General features: G+C 38.2%; 1 protein-coding gene across 38 annotated transcripts in view; it reads right to left on the bottom strand.

The window, feature by feature from the left end:
• Map2 (microtubule associated protein 2) overlaps positions 1 to 18,829 on the bottom strand; it is a 269,697-nt gene that overhangs the window by 20,494 nt on the left and 230,374 nt on the right. For 15 of the 38 annotated variants that reach the window (XM_063237389.1, XM_063237391.1, XM_063237388.1 and 12 more), the window contains 6 exons: positions 13,789 to 17,511; positions 13,383 to 13,589; positions 13,056 to 13,190; positions 10,162 to 10,223; positions 6,139 to 6,309; positions 5,122 to 5,269 (listed from right to left, as the gene is read on the bottom strand). In XM_063237389.1, coding sequence (XP_063093459.1) covers positions 5,122 to 5,269; positions 6,139 to 6,309; positions 10,162 to 10,223; positions 13,056 to 13,190; positions 13,383 to 13,589; positions 13,789 to 17,511 — 4,446 coding nt within the window. The remainder of the gene's footprint in view (positions 1 to 5,121; positions 5,270 to 6,138; positions 6,310 to 10,161; positions 10,224 to 13,055; positions 13,191 to 13,382; positions 13,590 to 13,788; positions 17,512 to 18,829) is intronic. The other 23 variants (XM_063237401.1, XM_023566864.2, XM_063237408.1 and 20 more) reach the window with 8 other exon arrangements.

Genomic DNA, 18,829 nt, shown 5'->3' with positions numbered 1-18,829 from the left:
GGGGTAAGACAAGCACCAAACACCAGCGTTAATGTTCTCCTTAAGGTACCATTCTACCTGGGGACTTGATTAAATTTGCATGAATTACCACAAAAAGCCAAAAAAATATACCAGTACCTCCTCCTCGAGGTCCATAATCTAAGTGATGTTCTTTTGAAAATCTGTTCCCGTTAATGTGAGGATAAAACTGGATATTTCTTGATTTATTCTCCTTACATCTCATTATAAATGTGTCAAGAATGACCTTCTACTTGCACTATCATTAAGGCACTTAGACTGCCTTTAGCTGTGTGGAAAAAGTAGGTCTCTATTTTTTGAAGCTTTCTGAATGATATGTAGGTCATTCACTCCTCTGTCGTTCATTCATTCTGAGCTCTGGTGTACATATGACAGGGATCTGTAAATCTGCATCACACGGTGTTAGCCTATGCGGAAAACAATGGATTGAATCATATCCCATGTTAGTCCCTCTGCTAATACTAAGCACTGCGGGTTGCATGCATGTTTAATGGAAGCTGGTAGACATTACTCTGCTATACGGTACTGCTTATTTCCTTTATAAGGAAACACCCCAGTGCTTTATTCTAAAGAGATCTATTTCTTTCTGTAGAAAATTGGGATGTTACAAAATATTCATTGTGATACTTGCACCTGATTGTGTTATTCATATAGTAGTGCAATCTTCAGAGATGAATTTCTTGGCTGTCACTTCAGCCCAGCCTCATTTTAATAAAAAATATAGTGAATGTTTAAACTACAAAAATTATTATAGTAAAAGACACATTGCTATTCACCCTCCTCAAGATACTCCCCTCGTTTGAACGCACCTGTCTCATCTTTCTTGACATTTTCTGAACTAGTTCTGGACGTCTTCTTTCATGCCTAATTGCTTTGTTCTGACTGTCTCAACGTTCTGAATCGACTTCAAACATTTATCTTTCATGATCATTTTAACTTTGGGGAAGAGCCAGGAGGTGCATGATGCCAGGCACAGTGATTAAGACTGATGAGGACGCACAGTAAGGTTTTAGGAGTTGGCCATGCTGTCAGATGGCACCGTATTTATGGTTCATAAAGGCAGTCACAAAAGAGGACTCCCAGAACGGCCTCAAAGAATGATCAGATAAGTGTGTTTGAAGGGAAGGGGAATATTTTGAAGGAGATTGATAGCAGTATGTCTTTTACTGTAATAATTTCAAAAATTTAAATATTTACTGTATATTTTGATCACCTCTTGTATTTTACTCTTTCCTCTCTGTTTTCTTCCTGATTCTAGGTTTCTCTGAGATTATCTTTTTGAATGTATTTTCAATACCATTTCAAATGCTCTTCTGAAAGAGGAACAATAGAAACAAATATATACTGTGTAGATTTCAAAGCACTTTTGCAAATACCAAACAATTTGAAGCAAGCAAACATGCATAATAGGGGTAGCTCTTATTATTGTTAATTAAGAAATGAGAACACTGAAGTTTGTTTACTCAGATACTATTAAATTTTAAGCCAAATAGATATTTAGTGTGGTTTGACTGTCACCTTTTAAGCATTCAGATTTGATTTACAACTTGTATTTTGTAAGTAAAGGCACAATCTGTATTTTTTACTGGTTACACTATGGAAAACCAACAAAGCCTCTGAAATTTTGCAAGGGATTAAAATAGGACTCAGCTTTAGAATCACTGAAGTGAAAGAGATCTGAGAAGCCAACCAATGCAACCAATAACCAGTGTGGAAGGTTCTTCCTGAGGAGAGGATGTTTAAAGTAAACATTGCTTCGCATTTTAAGGAATGAGATTCTTAGACCATTGTGATGTCCAGATAGCAGAAATCAGACCACTGGGCTGGATTTCATTTCCTGAAGAAATAGAACAGTTTGACTTCCTCTTTCTGTGAACAGTTTTCATGCATTAAGAGAAAATTGCCCCTGGTTCCCTTTGGCTTTTAATAAAAGTGTACAAAATACCTGCATGACTCAGATGATAACAGAAATGGGATACAAGGCAGTTAAAGTGATGGAGTTGTGCACATCCTCTGGGTTTCTAAAAATTTTTTTTAATTGCTTTCCATAAAGATGGTTTTTCAAGACCAGGATGACAGGACCAGTCAGGCAGCATTCTGTAAGCTTCCTTGGGGTATAAGTTTTTAATGTAGGCTTCCTTGTGTTACCATGTCCCTCTCAAAAATTTCTCCATAAATTTTATTTCTTCCTCAAATGTTTTCTCTGTGATTTCACCAGCGTTGAGAATCTCTAAAGTGAAAGAGATCTGACATTCTGGAAAGAAATTTCTGCATAATTTGCCACTATACCTATATTTTGGTAACTTTCATAAGGGTTAAACACAGCAATTTTATTTTTTTTTAATGGGATGAATCGGATTCAAAATTTATCAAAGTGTGTTAATGTGCTCTTTATTGTATGGAGACCGAGCAGAAGCAATATACTAGATATCAGCAAAAATTTTTATCATAATAAATAATTTGTTTCTAAAGTATGTGTCATTACTGGTAGAAAATGAGATTTTTCATAAAAGGCAAGAGTTTTGTGTTGGATTAGAAAAATGAAGATAAACCATGAGTATTAAGGCCTTTATATTGCTATTAATACACTTGACCTCATTTTATTGCATTAAGTTGTTGTAGTCTCAAACGAGTGTTTCTTATCCTGAATTAAAGATGCAAAGTTAAAAACTAACGTAATTTTCAAAATACCTGTGAGTTTATCGAACTGTTCCCTTCTTTATCTTCTCAACCTGATGACAAAGCCTTTCTCTCTTCCTGAGCTAAGTGAGCTTTCTGCATAGCATTCGTTCCTGCAAATCCTTTCATCAGTTTTATGAAAGACCAGGATATTTCTGGGTTTGGTTAAGGAGAGGGTAGAATGCCAGTGGCAAATGCATTGCTTTTCTGGTTGTCTCTATGCCTTTTAGACACTGCTATGCAGAGCTAAAACAGGCCTGCTGGTCTCAGAGGATCAGTGTATCAGTTATGCTTATTGTCCAATAATGTAATAAAATATGTTTGCGAACACAAATAAAACTAGAATGTCAAAACAGGACTGGCTCAGGACATTTCTAAAAGCAATTTATACAGAGGTCCAAGTTAAAAGGCAGAATCCAGTGGCATAAAGACACGGATTTATGGTGACAGGGCCATCTTTCATTATTCAAGGTGCTCCTTTGGGAGCGTGGTGCCTTTGTCTTGTCTCATCATCCTTGGGGTGGCTGTGTATCTTCAATTCCAAATCCAGATATTTGGAGTTAAAGTCACTTCCCTGGAGATTACTAATTCTTAAATGCCCTCTTTCTTATTGTAATAAAATAATTTATTTTTCCTATTATAAAAGAAACATTTAGTGATTTCAAAGTGTTCCCAGTACAGATTTTAAAAGATGTGAATAGTTCACAAAACTAAATGTTGGATACAGTTACTATAATTACAATAAACATTTTCACTGCAAGCAAAAGCACTCCAAAAATCAGCCATATTGAAGTAGACCAATTATTATTAAATGTTTTTTAAAAGCAAGTGGTGAAATCAACTACAATGTGATAGAGATAGCAATTTCCACCAGTGTATAACAGTTTCTGAATTACAGAGGTATCATTTCAAAGTAGTTCCAAAGAGCAGTTCTCAAACACTATTTCCCAAAAATAAATATAGAGAAGACATTAAGAGGACAGCTTGTGAAATTAACAGTGGGTTGACAATCAAATTCAACCACTCACTAGCTACATAGGATTGGACAAGTTATTTTCTCTCTAAGGTAAAGTTTTTAATTAACCAAATTTCAGCTATTATTACCTGTTACCATTATGATTTAAGATAAGTGAAAAATATATCTTCCGGTCTTCTCCAGGATGCTTTATTCCAGCATCTGAGCTGTTTCTCTTAGAGAAGCTCTTTACTGCTTATTGATTGGCCATCTTCCCTAATTCTCTCAAAAATGTATCTTAAGAGTTTGGTATCCACACACTCAATAAATGGCAGCCATTTTTGTTGTAAGGGAAAAATACTTAGAAAAATATTCTGCGTCCTTCTTTTACAAGATGGTTTCCCAGAACACAATGTGTAAGTGTGTAATGAGAGGAACATTACATAAATTGTTGTAACTGCCAATCAGTTCACTATGGGTCATCAATCAATGGAGAAACTACTGTTCAGCTCATACTATTTTTACAGCTACCCTGGAATGCAAGTTCTCAACAAATTAAGCAGGATCTCAGATTTTGAATTCTGACTTTTCATTTAGATTTGAGTCTTACATTTATATAGATGCATGTTTTTTTTTTTTTTTGGAGTAAATACATTTATTGATACTCATTTTATATATAGTTCAATGAAATAATCTACAAATATAAAAGCATTTTTTTCTTTTGGATATCACCATGGTCCATGTAAATACTCAACAGTCAGAGTCATCTGCAGGAAGCACTCCAAGTCACACTGTTAGGTTTACAGACCTGAATGTATGGTTCATTACACAGTGGCACTTATGTACTCAAGTGGTCCAGTGGCTTTGGAGTATAGGACAACTGGGTATGTAGAGTAAAAATAATGTAAAGTTTAAATCAATGGGAAGGGTATCAACCATCAACAAAAAGAAACAATTATAAATCAATAAGCTTAGGTGAAAAAAGTACCACAGCTGACACTTGGTGTCAGAATACTGGAGACGAGGATGTGACACAACACACGTCACAGCACTGCATGTTCTCTCTGGCCTCCAGTGGAGCCTTCCAGTGCCTTTGGGTCAACCGACAGCAATGCTGACAGAATACACTCTCTGATTGTTGCTTTTCTCAACTAATTCCTTTTTAAAAACGTTTTGCCCTAAACTTAAACCAAGAAAGCAAACATATATTCAGAAAAATGACTATCTCAATCTTACTTAGTAGACAATAAGGTACTGTTGGTCCCGTTTCCTCCATGAATTGTTTTTACTCAGAAAGCTGTTTTAGAGCCAGCTAGAGTCTGTGTTCTCTGATTCTTACGACAAAGCTAATCTGTTCTGAATACATGTTTGATTTGAAAAATGTAAAGCAGAAGCAAATAATCAGCTCTTTTCCACATTAGAGACTTTTAAAAATAACTGAAAAGGAAGCAAAACCAAAAGAAACATACTGGTGGTCCGTCGCGCTGAGGAGGAGATGGAGCTGTTGAGGGAGAAGGGATTTTCGTCTCTGTCGCCTGACACGCCTCGGCGAGGAGGGAGGATGGAGGACGGCCTCGGGAGGGCAGAGCGCTTTTCTGGGCTCTTGGTCATGCCATCCTAAGTTGGGAAAATGAGGAGACACTGGGTTCTTGTCAACTTTCATTGCAGGGACACAAAGTGAGTTCATCGTGCTAAGGAGTTTTCCTCCTGCGCTGATAAATTTATTTTAATAGACACTACCAAATTTCATACACTTATCATCATTTCTACTTCCAATAACTGATGAAGTGTTCTGGGTTACCCAGATATTTCACACAATTATATTATTCTGGAGTTAGTTCTGAAAATTATTTACTAAAGCCACCTTCAAAATACTGCTATTTCTACTGAAAATTCTTCATTAGCATGATGACTTATTCATCAGCAAGAACTGGCCAAAGGGCATTGCATGAATAATATTCCCAAGAACGACCACTGCCATATAGTACACACCTATGGATAGGAACTCTATGCCCATCACATCCATTTATGACTTCACTCTAGCCACCAAATATTATATACATTTTACATCTGCAGAAACTTCTATAATGAGTTAATGTAATTTCTTTCAAATTCACAGAGTTGGCAGAGGTGGTATTTTAACCCCAGTGTATCGATGGTGACTATGTTGTGTACAACAGAGTTTGTTGTTGTTATACTGTAATTATCTGTTACAGATGTCATTATATAGAATAGAATAGATTTGGTTTTACCAGGTTTTGATATTTTACAAGAAAAAAACTCATAATGGATAATACATCTATTCTATACTTATTATTACTAAGAGACTATTAAAATATTGCAATTGTATTTGTTAACAGGTTCTGTTGTTTATGTCAAAGAACTTAGTATTTTATAACCTTGCTTTTGTTAACCCTGAATGATACCACATAACTGTCTCCCAAATTATATTCCTATCTGCACCTTCCAGTGACCTACAGCCTTACCTTGTTCCCTGATTTTGAGTTTGGGAAACGCTCTGTGGAGCCCGCTGAGTTGGGCTGTGTTAAAAAACTGTCAGAAAAGGTACCCCTTTCAGCCGTGCTAGAGTAGGCTGTGCTGAAGCGTGGAGGCTTTGTGCTACCCTGCAAAGCAGGAATCTTTGACAAGGTAGGATGCTAGCCATGAAAGAAAACAAACAAAAGTACAAAATAAACCAAACTATGAAGTAAAAGGAAAAAAAATCAAAAAAGCACAAACATATAATAAATCAAATGTATACTTTAATAAGAACACATGATACAATGACTGTAATCAATGATGAAAATGTACATTCATGTGAGAACATGAGCTTTTCATTAAACACTTCCTTTTAGCTGGAATTAATAATACTTTTATCTACTGTATGTGAACATAAAAATACTGACCTATTAAACCTCGTATTCGTCAGGTCTAAAACAGAAATCTATGTTATTTGCTCTCCTTTCAAATACTGTGATTATTTATGCTTAGTATATTATATGGAAAAAATGAATAATTGTTAAATAAACAATGAGTGGTAGGTTGATGGAAGGATCAAAAAAAAAAAAAAAAAAAGAATAGTATTGCTCAGTCTTGGAAGAGTTAGCCTTGTGAAATTCTAAGACCAAAGCATTGTGCGTGGTTTGATCTAGGAACTGTAACAGCCTAGCTCTACCCCGAGAATCAGAAGATGTGGTTGAAAGTAGAAATGCCCTAGTTAACCTTGAATAATGGAGGTAAGAGAAAGCCTTTCTGGGAAGAAGTAGGCTAGTGATGAAATCTCCCACTGTTAAAGTTTAAGGCTGGAGTTTGGTTCTGAAGCAGAAAAAGACACATATACCCCTCTTTGGTGTGGATCACTGCAGCTGGCAGCTGCATAGGAAGCAACTCTGTTTGTACCCTCATCCCTTCAGCTTCTGGACTGAATTTTTCAGAAAATGAACAGAATTTCAAGATTGCAATAGAATTGGGTTATTCTGAGGAGCCTATTGTAGAATGCTTGTGGAAGCAATTCATACTGTACATTTATATCGAGAGTCGTATTTAGATCCATAGTCACAATGCATATTATTTTCAGTGAATTAAGCTTTAAAATGCACATTACAGTTACTTCTGCTTTCTGGGATATTGGAGGAATATGGTCCCTCATGGGGTCATTATCTGATAAGGGAATGAGAAATGACACAATGCCAGCTCTTTGGGAATTTCAAACTTTGCTAGTATTTTCATAAATGAAACCCTTTCACTCTCAGAGAATGAAATGAGATCTTCAGATCATGAATTCCACCATTTAAGGATGGCTCACTAATAAAAATACTTTAAAAATATAAATGGTGAGATAGGCAGATTATCACAATGGAAATTAGCAAAATAGTCATTTTGGTGATTTAAAAGATGATGCTAAATAGCTTAGTTTGGGGACTTCTGAAATAATTTTATAAATAGTTCTTATTTAAGAAACATAGATAAAATATTCTTCATGAGTACTATATACAAAGTTTCTAATCCACAGGTCGAAAAATGATGCCATTTCTGGAAAATGTCTTTATAGTTTAATGTGCTCCTAATACCTAAGTACAGCCTTTAATGTGTATACGCAATCCATACCTCCATCACATTTTAAAGAGCTTTAGATAACACACAGAAGATCTAGTAATTCATCTACTAATATTACTTTACAGATTGAGAGACCTATTTTTCAGATAATCCATACTGACTTCCTTAGGAAACATGAAGTAACATACAGCAAGTTCATTCTACGAATAAAACACAACTAGGGAGCTGTTCCTGGTGCAGAATGGGTGGGATCTTGCTATGCACAGTTGACAATTGGTATGATGTGCTATATGATCTAAAGACAGTCAGCTCCAAACTGACCCCTATAAAAATCACCGGACTTCATTCACACACACTGACGACCCCAGGGGAGACTGCAAGTGTAAGTGGCTTTTGGAGAAAGCTATGCTGGCATCTCATGAGGCCTCCTGGAAGACTTCGTTAAAAACACAGACAAGAATGACAAAGCCAAGGTGACCATTATCTCTAAATAATCAATTTGATTTAGCTGTTTCAAAAGTAGTGGATGAAACTGAGAATTTTATCTCCAGGTTTCACGTCCACAGCCACTTTGACGGGGACAGAAGCAGACACAGATCGTGGAAACCACTTCTCTGCAGGCCTGGGGCCATGAGTGGGAAGCCTAACTGGGTCAGCACGGTTGTTCTCTTTTGCTTGATCCTACTCGTGAAAGAATGAATTTCAAAAATGTGTTCCAAGAGAGAAGAATGGAGAAGCTGGATTGGCTCTAATTAAGAGAGACAAGCCTAATGCTAAGCAAACTGCCATCACCACCAGAAACCCAGGGGAATGAAAGATTGTGGATAATTTTCATAATAAAGATAAGACAACTGTTTTCATGAATGTCCTGAATATCAGAGATAAATCACACAAGTATTAGTCTAGGAATTTTAGGAAACATAAAGAGAGGGTAAGGTATTGGAAAGAAAAAAGGAATGATACAAAAGAGAAGCTAAGAATGATGGACTTATCTTCTCCACAGAGATGCAGTGAACATTTACAATGTAAAAAGTTAGTTTTATATCACACAATGTCCTTGACAGACTAACGACTTGAACTTTTCCTATAGGTTTTCTAAAAGATGTATATTTAAATTTTTTTCCTAAAGGGGAGAAACTCAAGACTTATTTTTGGTATCTGGTCCTAAAATCATTTACTTTCTAAATAGTAACAAAATAATTAAAACAACAACTGCTATTATTTATTAAATGAATGCTACTTTCTAGTCATTATACAATGCAGTGATGTATAAAATTACTGTAAACTTAATTAAATTATAATTTAGGAATTTTTATCATGCTCTTTTTAGACAAGACAGAAAAATAAAGATCATTTAAATAATAAATGTGCAAGATTCGAACATGACAAGTCACTAACTAGTTCCCAGTTAGAAACAATGTAAAGAGATACAAAACTTAGAATCCATCGCTCTCAAAATAAAGCCCAATACTGACCAAAGCAATAAATGAATTCTATTACCTGCCATATATTCAGGAACATGTCTGAAAACATTTGTAGAAAGTTAAATGTTTTCCTTGATCAAAGTGAAGTCTTTCAAATTCAAGGTGATTATCAAAAGTTTGGTCATAAATGGAAGTGAATCATTTTCAAAATAAATAAAAGCAAAAGTATAAAAACCTATCAGTTATTAGAAGGTTAAATTATGTCTTGTGACTTAAATATCACATATAATTACGGAGAGCCAGAATGTTGTAATAAGTTATTAATTAACATCATTCAAATTATTTTTCATAATGTCTATACTTCATGAACAGTTCATCAATTTTTTTTCTTCTAGTTGTAAAGAAGAAAAAGTATTTCATGTTAGCTTTGGTCTTTAAAATATAGTTAATAATGTGAAACATAAAAAGTCAAAGTAGAAAATATGTACAAACATGAAAACATTAAATACTGTTAATAGAATCACATTAAAACAATAACACAGTTTCTCAGAATCTGGCAAATAGAGGTTTGGTAACACATAGTAAAAAATTTTCACTGTAGACTTTTTTGGGAATACTTTTTTTCTAGTAGTATGTTATTCAAAAGAAAGCATTTATGAACTTTATATTTACATCTCTAATATACTGTAAAACAGTTATGTTGATTGTAATGGTAAATTTCATTCTATATATGGCAAATGAATCGGTCTTCCCCACTTTTGCCAAATCATTGTGCTGCTATATGGTTTTATCTTACTAGTAAATGGGCTATCCAACCGCGTCCCCCCAGCTACCATCACATATCATTCCAGAGGACATTAATACTTGCTCAGTTGCTCTTGAGAATCCATCTGGATGAATGAACAGCTTAAAATGACATTTAAAGGTAAATATCTAAGGACGTAAAGAATCTCTAAAGTTATTAAGACACTGCAATGAACACCAAAAGAAAGCTCAAATGAAAAACAAGGTAAAACTTGTTTTACTCACAGAAACTTTGTCCTTTGCCTGTTTAAATACACTGGGAGCCTGAGTTGATTCACCACCTGTTGCTGTAGAAAAGAAAAGACATAAATGACCTCAAACTAAGTGGCTAAAAACTGCACACATGTATTTTTTTCAGTGCCTTTGGGATATTCTACTGTGTCAACAGACTAATGCACAGCAAACTTTTGTTTGTTGTGAGGCTCAGATTTGGTAACTGAAGAAACCTGAGCCTCAGTAACATAGCATGAGACTTCTAGTGTGTGCTACTTAAGACATTTCCGTGTGTATCAAAGATCAGGTAGGGACTAGTCATAGTGTACGGACGGGTTCACAGTGTACCTTAGAAACACTACTGCACGAAGTTAGACTCTTTAGAAGTCACAGAATAGCAAAATAAGCACTGCGGACTTTAAGCAAAAGGAAACTGATTGGTTTCAAGGGTCAGTGTGACATACAGGTGCTCACTGAGATTTCCAAACCCTCCTGTTTTGCTGTATTTTACATTCCAAACTATCATGATCTCTCTGCACCCTCTACTTCACAATATGAATGACATACTTGTTTGATGTGAAATGCACTATGTGAGAAGGGGAGAAAAATAGCTTATCAGGGACAGACGACAAGAGAAGAATTTCAAGTTCAGTAAATACAGACCATGTTCTACACATGCACTCTCTGTATGAAATTATTACCACATCTGTTACTGCTGTTTCTCCTTCTGCTGTTTTATACTTCTGGTTTCAATTTTAAACTCCATCACCTTGAGAGTATTTGCTGTTGATAACTTACCTGCTGTATTTCACAATCTAAGACAATTCTTTTGTTTTGGAAAAGTCATCTACATTTGAAAGTTATATTCAGAAAATAAAATATGCAAGCTTATGTGTTTACTTTCTCTTTAATTTTCTTTGGTAAGAGACAGATCCTCAGGGAAACAATGTTTATACTTATGAGTCTTCCAAATGAGTTTCAAAAGATTTCTTATGCCACGGACAGCTCTAACATCCAAATAATAGCTGTCTGCAAAATGCTTTGAGGTAGGTAATATTGTGCAGATTCTAGAACTGAGTTTTAAAAGTAGTGAGAAGAATGCCTTCTTACTTATATAACATACCTCAAATTTCTGTGACATACGCATGTAGTTTGTTTCAAACCAATGACACTTGCTGAGTATATGCCTTCTGCCAGAATATCTTAATATTTGACTAGAATAAGAGAATATTCAAATTGTTTCAAAGATTTCAAGGATCTTTCAAACAGTAATAGTTTCAGTGCAGTAAACTGATTACCAGTGGACATGCAAACACTACTGAGACATCTCACATCTCTTCTAAAATTTCATAACCCTGATAATATCTTTAATATTCAAGATAAGCTGGAGGAGTTTTAAATGCTCAAGCTGGAAGATTCTGCTTGCTCAAGCATTTACCTAAATAGAAGATTTCCAAGTTTAATAAGGCTAAACTCCTTTAAAAAATGAACTACAATATAAGATTTGGAGATGCCATGTTAATTTCTAGTTTCTATTTTGGAAGTATTTCTCCTCTTGAATCTCTATCAAGCTCTGCATGTATAGATAAGCCTTCTGTTTTCAGACAGTGCTTCTGATATTTGTTATGAAAGAAAAACATATAAGATGTTTCCTATCTGAAGAACACAAATATGAAAGACTTGAAATGCTTAGTGTCTGTTATAAAACCAACAATTCCCTTGATTTTCTTTTTCTCACAAAAGTGATGCTGGTCTTAACCATTAAAACCATCTGAAGGTGAATGCAGAGACATGTGTGTTGCACAAAGGAAAGGTAAATATTCCTGTCTGACCTAGCAATCTGATATACATCATTTAAATGTTAAATGCCATTTAAATGTTAAAATAAAACATATCGTACTACTGTAAACATCATGATTATCCTAGCGCAGTTACACTTACCAAATACTTTGAATTGAAATTTGGAAGTAAAGTTTGCACTATATATTGGTAGGGGTTTTATTATGATTTCTAACATGTTTCATTCTTTTGTTTCACCATCTTTTAAAACTTGGTAAGTAAATGCATATATTTGAAGAGTGAAGAGGAGTAGGTAGGTAGCAAAATCAAAATAAACCTAACTTTATTTCTAATGTAGGTTTCTCTGACAGGGAAAAGAATTTTATCTTAAAAATTCTGCAATCTGAATTATGCCAGAAAATTAAACTGTCTAGTTCAACACATCTAAGACAATCAATCCCTTTGACAAAGTTCAAAAGATATAGCACAGTAGTGGTCTGAAAGGCCTGATAATCATGGATACAAGTAGTAAAATTTCACGGAATTGTCACACGATTTCATTTTCTTGCTTCTTTGTTCATCTAAAACAAAATGATTCTGCAAAGCACAATTTTACCTCAGTTTGTTTTTCATTTTCAGTGTCTCAATCTCTATGCATTTTTGGTGGTGTTCAGTAAAATTCATCAACATCAGTAACAGATTTGGCAGTGACAGCAGAGAAAATAAGACAAAGATACATGGATTTAAGCATGAAGGAAATAGATAAGCAAAATAATGAGAATGCATACCATGGTGAAATTCATCGCCACCGTCTAACCAAACACACAGAATGAAACTAGGAATCCCCAGAACGTGACATTAGAGCATAATGCCAAGATACAACCACGCACTCTTACGTCTGAGCATGATAGAGAGACAGATGGCCATGAGCTCTTCTGCAGGGAGGGAAAAAAAAAGAATAATGATACAAGACACTTAGTAGCAAAATTGTTCATGACGGCTGAGATTCTTGGAAGAAAAGCAAAATGAAGAAGCTGCTACAATAATGAGATTTAAAATAAACAAAAAGAAAAGAAATACATGTCTATGTTTGCCAGCCACATTGCACAACCGAGTAGGTCAGTCACCTGTGGTTTTCCGCTTAACACAGGAGAGATGAGTTGGTCTAGTGTATTTGATAGCAGGTTTTAAAATGAATTTCCTGGAGGGAGAGTGGGCCTGAACTTCTGTTTTTTTAGCAAGTTCAGCCTTCTTATAAACTGCTACGAATAAGAAAACACAAAGAACATACCATCAGGAAAAAAAAAAAAAAAAGAAAGAAAAGACACAGTTGGAACAAACCCAAATGAAACTTTTGTAAATAATCAGTTACCACTGGTAGGCAGTTTCTTCTACACACAAGTAAAACGAATGACTTCAAAAAACATCGGTAAAGAAGTGATCATTAAATGAACCTTTTTTCCTTCTCACTTCATCCCTGGAGACCGTGCTAGGTTCCTTTTTAGCTATTTTTCTTTCAGGAGTGGAAATTCTGCCTCTCCCGGTTTTAAAAGGCTTTTCTTTTCTATGTTTCTCAAGAGATGGTCTCCGAGCTTCCTTGTCAGCTTTCTCCTCTTTAGGAATAGTTTCTAACTGCTCTGTCATGATGCTTCTATCATCATCTGTGGATCAAAGCAAATCATGACAACAAGAACAGTGACAACATTAGTAACAAATTGTACAGAATCCTCCGCAGCACACTTCCCAAAATGCAAAATAAAGAGATAAAGGGATACTTTTTACATTAAAAAAAAAGCCCATTAGGTTACTGGGATGGATTTGGGAATAGAAAATTAAAAAAAAAAAAAAAAAAGAGCACACCTTGAGTGTCCACCCAGAGACTGTCTGCATCCATGACGGAGTCGTCAATCGTGGTCTCGTCTTTGTAATCGTCGTAGGTCTCTGTCTTATATTCCGAGAGCGCGGCTTCTCTCTCGGGGGAGGCCGGGGCTTCTGGGGAGCCGTCCTTAGGTTCTGCCTGGGCTTCGGCTGCCACCTCCTCTTCCAGCTCTTCCTCCTCCTGCGGGGAGGGCCTCCTTTCCATCTCGGGCTGCTCCAGGGCTGCAAAGCGCACGCTGTGGGACCCCGATTCCCCTTCATCGGTTGTGGTCTGCACCACGGTGATGAAGTCGTCCTCTATGGTCACCACAGACTCAATGCCTCCTTTGCGTTCACCGGGGCAGGTCTCCAGCACGTTTTCCCTGCTGCTGGGGGCGCCCAGGTCGGTGATCTGCAGGGTGTCCGAGCGGAAGAGCAGTTTATCATACTCTCCCCGGGCTTCTATCTCCTCTTCCTCGCTCTGGACTTCTGCAGGTTGGGCCATGGCCGCTTCAGGCTGTGGCTCGGGCACGTCGGAGGCTGTGACGGCGATGTCTGGGGTCTCTCTGCTGTCTTCTTTTGGCAAGGTTGGAATAGATTCCATCTGGACATCAGCCGGCTCTTGGGCGGCTAAGTCGGCCTCCGAGACAGCAGGTGGGCAAGGGACCTCCACAGACACTTTAAGGGCGATTTCATCTTGGATTAGGGATGATTCAGGGGACGTTTCCTTCTTGCCCTCATCAGGTTTCAAGGACTCCATGGTGAGGCTCTCGTGCTCACCACTAGACTCGTAGGATTCCTCTTTGTCTACAGCCTCCTGGTGTACCAGGTCGGGCTTGGCCACCTTCTCTTTGACTTCCGTCTCACTGACTCTGGCGCCGTCCTTCAGGTGGCCAGCCTCGACCCCCAGGAACACATCTGCCTCCCGGGGCGCTTCAGATGGGGGCACCTGTTCCTGCTGAACCTCCAGGGTAAGCTCCGCTATCTCTCTGGCATCCACATCCAGCCTTGCCATTATTGGCCCCAAATCACTGATTTTAACATCTAATGGAGCCTCATCAGCTTTAGTTGCAGCAAAATCCAGTTCGTGTTCAGTTTTTTTGGATGGTTCCACCTCAGCGACCTCTGGCACCGAACTAAGTCCTTTCTCTGCTTTCTCAGACGCTGCGTCTTTGGATGCTGTCAGCTCTTTGGCCGAAGGTTCTGTGTGTGTCACTCCTAACCCAAACATGTCCACTGTGGCACCAGCCTCCTGGGCCTCCTTGGCGTGCTCTTTGGCATCGGCATGTTCCTCGCTTTTTTCTAGGACAGTATCCAGCTTATCATTTCCTTTCCTCTCCTGGTCAAACTCCCTGAGAAGACCAGAGGTAGGGGATGTTTCTTTCTCGGCACCGAACTCATCTTTGACTCTCCCAGCTGCTGCCAGCTTTACTTCAATCAATGACAGGTCTGTTGCCAAATCCCTTCGAACTTTGTCATCAGTTCCCTCGTAAAAGGAACCACTGTCTCCCGACAGATTCTCGCTGTCTTGAACAGGTGACGGAAGCGGGACTGTGTATTTGTTGAACACACAGTAGCCTAGGTCTTCTAGCTGACTGTCTGTTTTCACAATGACATGGTTCTCATCGGTCACAGGGGGCAGGCCAGTGCTGCTCTCCTCAATCACTGTCTCTGAGGGGACAGATTTCCTTCTGGCAGCTTCAGCATCTGCACTCACGGAAGCTAACCTTGACCTGGTGCCGGCCAGATCCAGCATTTCAGGCAAGTCGGGGGCCATGACAGTGCCATTTTTATAATAATCTTTGGCCACAAAGGGCGACTCACAGGGTGCCTCCACTTGGGTATTTTCCCCTCCGGTAGTTTTTTCTTCCTCTAGTTTTTCTTCTTCCTCTTTGCTTTCTATTGGGAAGCAAGGGGCTTTCTCCACTGCAGGAGTAGTGGCAGGAAGATAATCGTCGCCTTCATCCATACTTCCACTCGTGTTGGTGAGAATATCAGAAGCCAGAGGAGAGAGGTCATGACCACGGCCAAAGTTAAATCCCAGAGCTATGGAATCCAAGCAAGACATGGGCAAGTTGATGGACATGCTTCTTTGTTCTATCGCGGACCTCCCACCGAGTCCTAAACTTCTACTGAGTGTCAGGTCATCCTTATTCTTACTGTGCAGGTCTCTTTTCTCCCCATACACTTTTGGATCAATGGTGAACATCCTTTCTTGAGGAGAACTGGGTTCCTCAGGTACCTCAGCTGGGTAACTCTGTGCAAGAGTGCTGTACCCAGCTTCCTGTGCTGGGGCACTGGGCTGGGGCTCTTTCTCTGCTTGAGAACCCTTGTCACCATCTTCACGCATGGTAGATATGCTTTCAACAGACTCTGGGGCACTTTCTCTTGTGTCACTCAGTTCATAGTAGTCACTGGCCAGCTGAATGCTTTTGGTCACTTCTTCCTTCAAGGCAGATGTTTCGAAGTACTTAGACATTCCTGACTTATCTTCATAAAACGGCATGTCAATTTCTGTTGATTGTGCAGCTCCAACTCCTTCCACCTTGCTGTCTTTATCGGCAACTTTCTCCTGAAAAAGTTCCTGCAATGTACTCTTTTCATGGAGTGCAGCTGGCTCAATGGAGACTTTTTCCAGGGTGTTCGAGATCATGGTTGGATCTGTCATTGCTTGTTCCAAACTCGCAGGGAAGGAGTCCTGTTTTAACATATCTGTAGCATGCTCTTGGCTTTTAGGTTCTTCTTGCAAGAAAGTGTGCTCAGTGGCAGTCTGGATGATGCCCGTTTCTTCATCTCTCAATTTTGAGGGTTCATGTTCTTTTGGCACAGCTTCTTTGTCAGAAATAGATGTCTTTTCTTCAAGCTTTGGCTGAAGTTCCCTTCCGGCAAGTGCAGGTTCCTGTCCACTGAGGGTGGAGATCTCTGTTTTCTCTTGAGGTGTGACCCCTGTTTCTTCCCCTAAACCTTTCTCAGTGACAGATTCTTCTACAACCGGAACGTGAGCATCCGTGGGTAAGGTGATTGCCTCTGAGGCTGCTGCTTCTGCCACTTTATCAGGTTTAGCTTTTTGTGTGTCTTCAACTTTAGCACTATCTTTGGCAGTCACTGGGCCGATTTCTTGTGGTGTATGCTTGTCATCTGGTTGCAATGACAAAGGGTCAAAGGGTGATGCTTCTGCGATGATTTCATTCTTCATGATATCTACGGGAAGAGTGAAACATCCAGCTTGAAAGGGACTTGGCATGGGAGAATCAAACTGCTTCCCTTCCCACCTGGGGACATCCTCCAGCACATCTTTCTCCCTCATGGGTGTCAAGGGGCCAGGAGACACGGGAGCAGCTAACCCCCACTCGTCTTTCTTTGTCTCCACTGGCATTTCAATGAACCAGTCTTTTTGCTCTTTGGAGGCTGGAGGCTGGGCAGGGAGGCCAATGCCAGGCACTATGAAGCTTGGTTCTGCCTTCGGTTTCATGTCTTCGAGGGTGGCACCAACAGGCTGCCCAAACAGAGAGGAAGGTGCCTTTTCTGCTTCTGCACCTTGTGTGCCCTTACTTTTGGGGGAAGTTTGAGTTGCGTCAGGCTGAGGAACTAAGGCAGCATGTTTAAGGTCTTCACCAGGCTCACTTTCCAGCTTTGACTCCTTCTCTTTCTTTTCTAAGGGCTCAGCTGCTGAGGGAGTCAATTCCTGCTGATCATGGAGCTCCATCTTCGAGGCTGTAAGCAAATCTGAAGTAATCGGGTTGATTTTTAAACAAATCATAGGCAAGGGCTTTCAGGCAGTAAGCTTCAAATTGTATTTTGAAATGACAAATGAATGGCAGAGACATGAAAAATGTGGGGCATGCAAGCATGCTATTCGTCTACAAATCAATATGAAAATGCCAGAGCTGAGATACAGATGCATGTCCCTAAAATGAACTGCTGTAAGTTAATGTGTGCAGGAATTATAAGAAGAGTTTACTTTAGACTACCCATTTGTCTTTTTTTGTTTTTTCATTTGTCTGGCATGTCTGAAACATGTGACGTGTATTATAGTAGAAAAGAAACAATGTGTCTTCTATATATTAATGCATATCGAATAAGTGGTTAATGTTATGATGTAAAATCTATATTAAGGACTATATATGAATAAAGATTGATTTCTATTGAATTTTATTCACAAGTTTCCTCCTTTGAAAATGAATTGGTAGGCCAGGGCAAAATGCCAATGATATTAATTAATGATATAAGAAATAATAGTTTCAGATAATCTGATCGACAGAGGCCTGGACTAATTTGAGAGGCAGTGCAAGGTTATAGCATAAATTTTTAGAAATCATCTGAGATTAAATTTCAAGAATATAAGTAAATATTTGTTTTCAATTTTACATAATTTAAGAATCAACAAGGCAATATGTACCACATATGCAATATTTTTATTACCTAATCATTGCTTAATCTGTCTCGCAGATGTAACAATATCTGTATTACATTATTAATATTGGGAAGCCAATATTATGAGTATTGTGGGGCCAAATTTATGAGTAATAAATTTTTCAAAAGAGTCAACTGTTAAAATACCGTTCTCCTTAGGATCATGACCTCATTCTTTGTGAATATGACCAACTGGAGAGGTACTGACCAGTACTGGCTTTAGAGATGCTTCATGGAAAACAAGTGACTTGTTCTTATTTTCATTTAATAACCAATCCAAAAGGCTTTAAAGCCACATTCATGTTTTGGGATCAAAATATTTCACAGTAGTCATTAGAGCTAAGTGTAGTTATGTGGAGAAGCTCTGGGGAAAAATCACAAATTTCAACCATCTCTCGAAGAGCAAGTGTATGGGTCATCATTACCTTATATGCTTGTGTGTCCTGTTGTAATAATAGAAGAGAGATATTTTATGAACTTGTAACAAAGGTTAGATGGAAGAAAAATCAAGAGATATGGGGGTGACTGAAGGGATTGGCTGCTATGGAAAGAAAATGACATGAGAAGCATCAACAGAGCTTTAAAGGAACCAAACCAGTATTTGTGGAAGCATAAATAATATAGCAGGTTG

The sequence above is a fragment of the Cavia porcellus genome, unplaced genomic scaffold (genome assembly GCF_034190915.1).
Source record: "Cavia porcellus strain 051 isolate PalLab524CR breed Dunkin Hartley unplaced genomic scaffold, mCavPor4.1 scaffold_26, whole genome shotgun sequence".
Classification (NCBI taxonomy): domain Eukaryota; kingdom Metazoa; phylum Chordata; class Mammalia; order Rodentia; family Caviidae; genus Cavia; species Cavia porcellus.
This window is presented reverse-complemented; position numbering and strand designations above follow the sequence as displayed.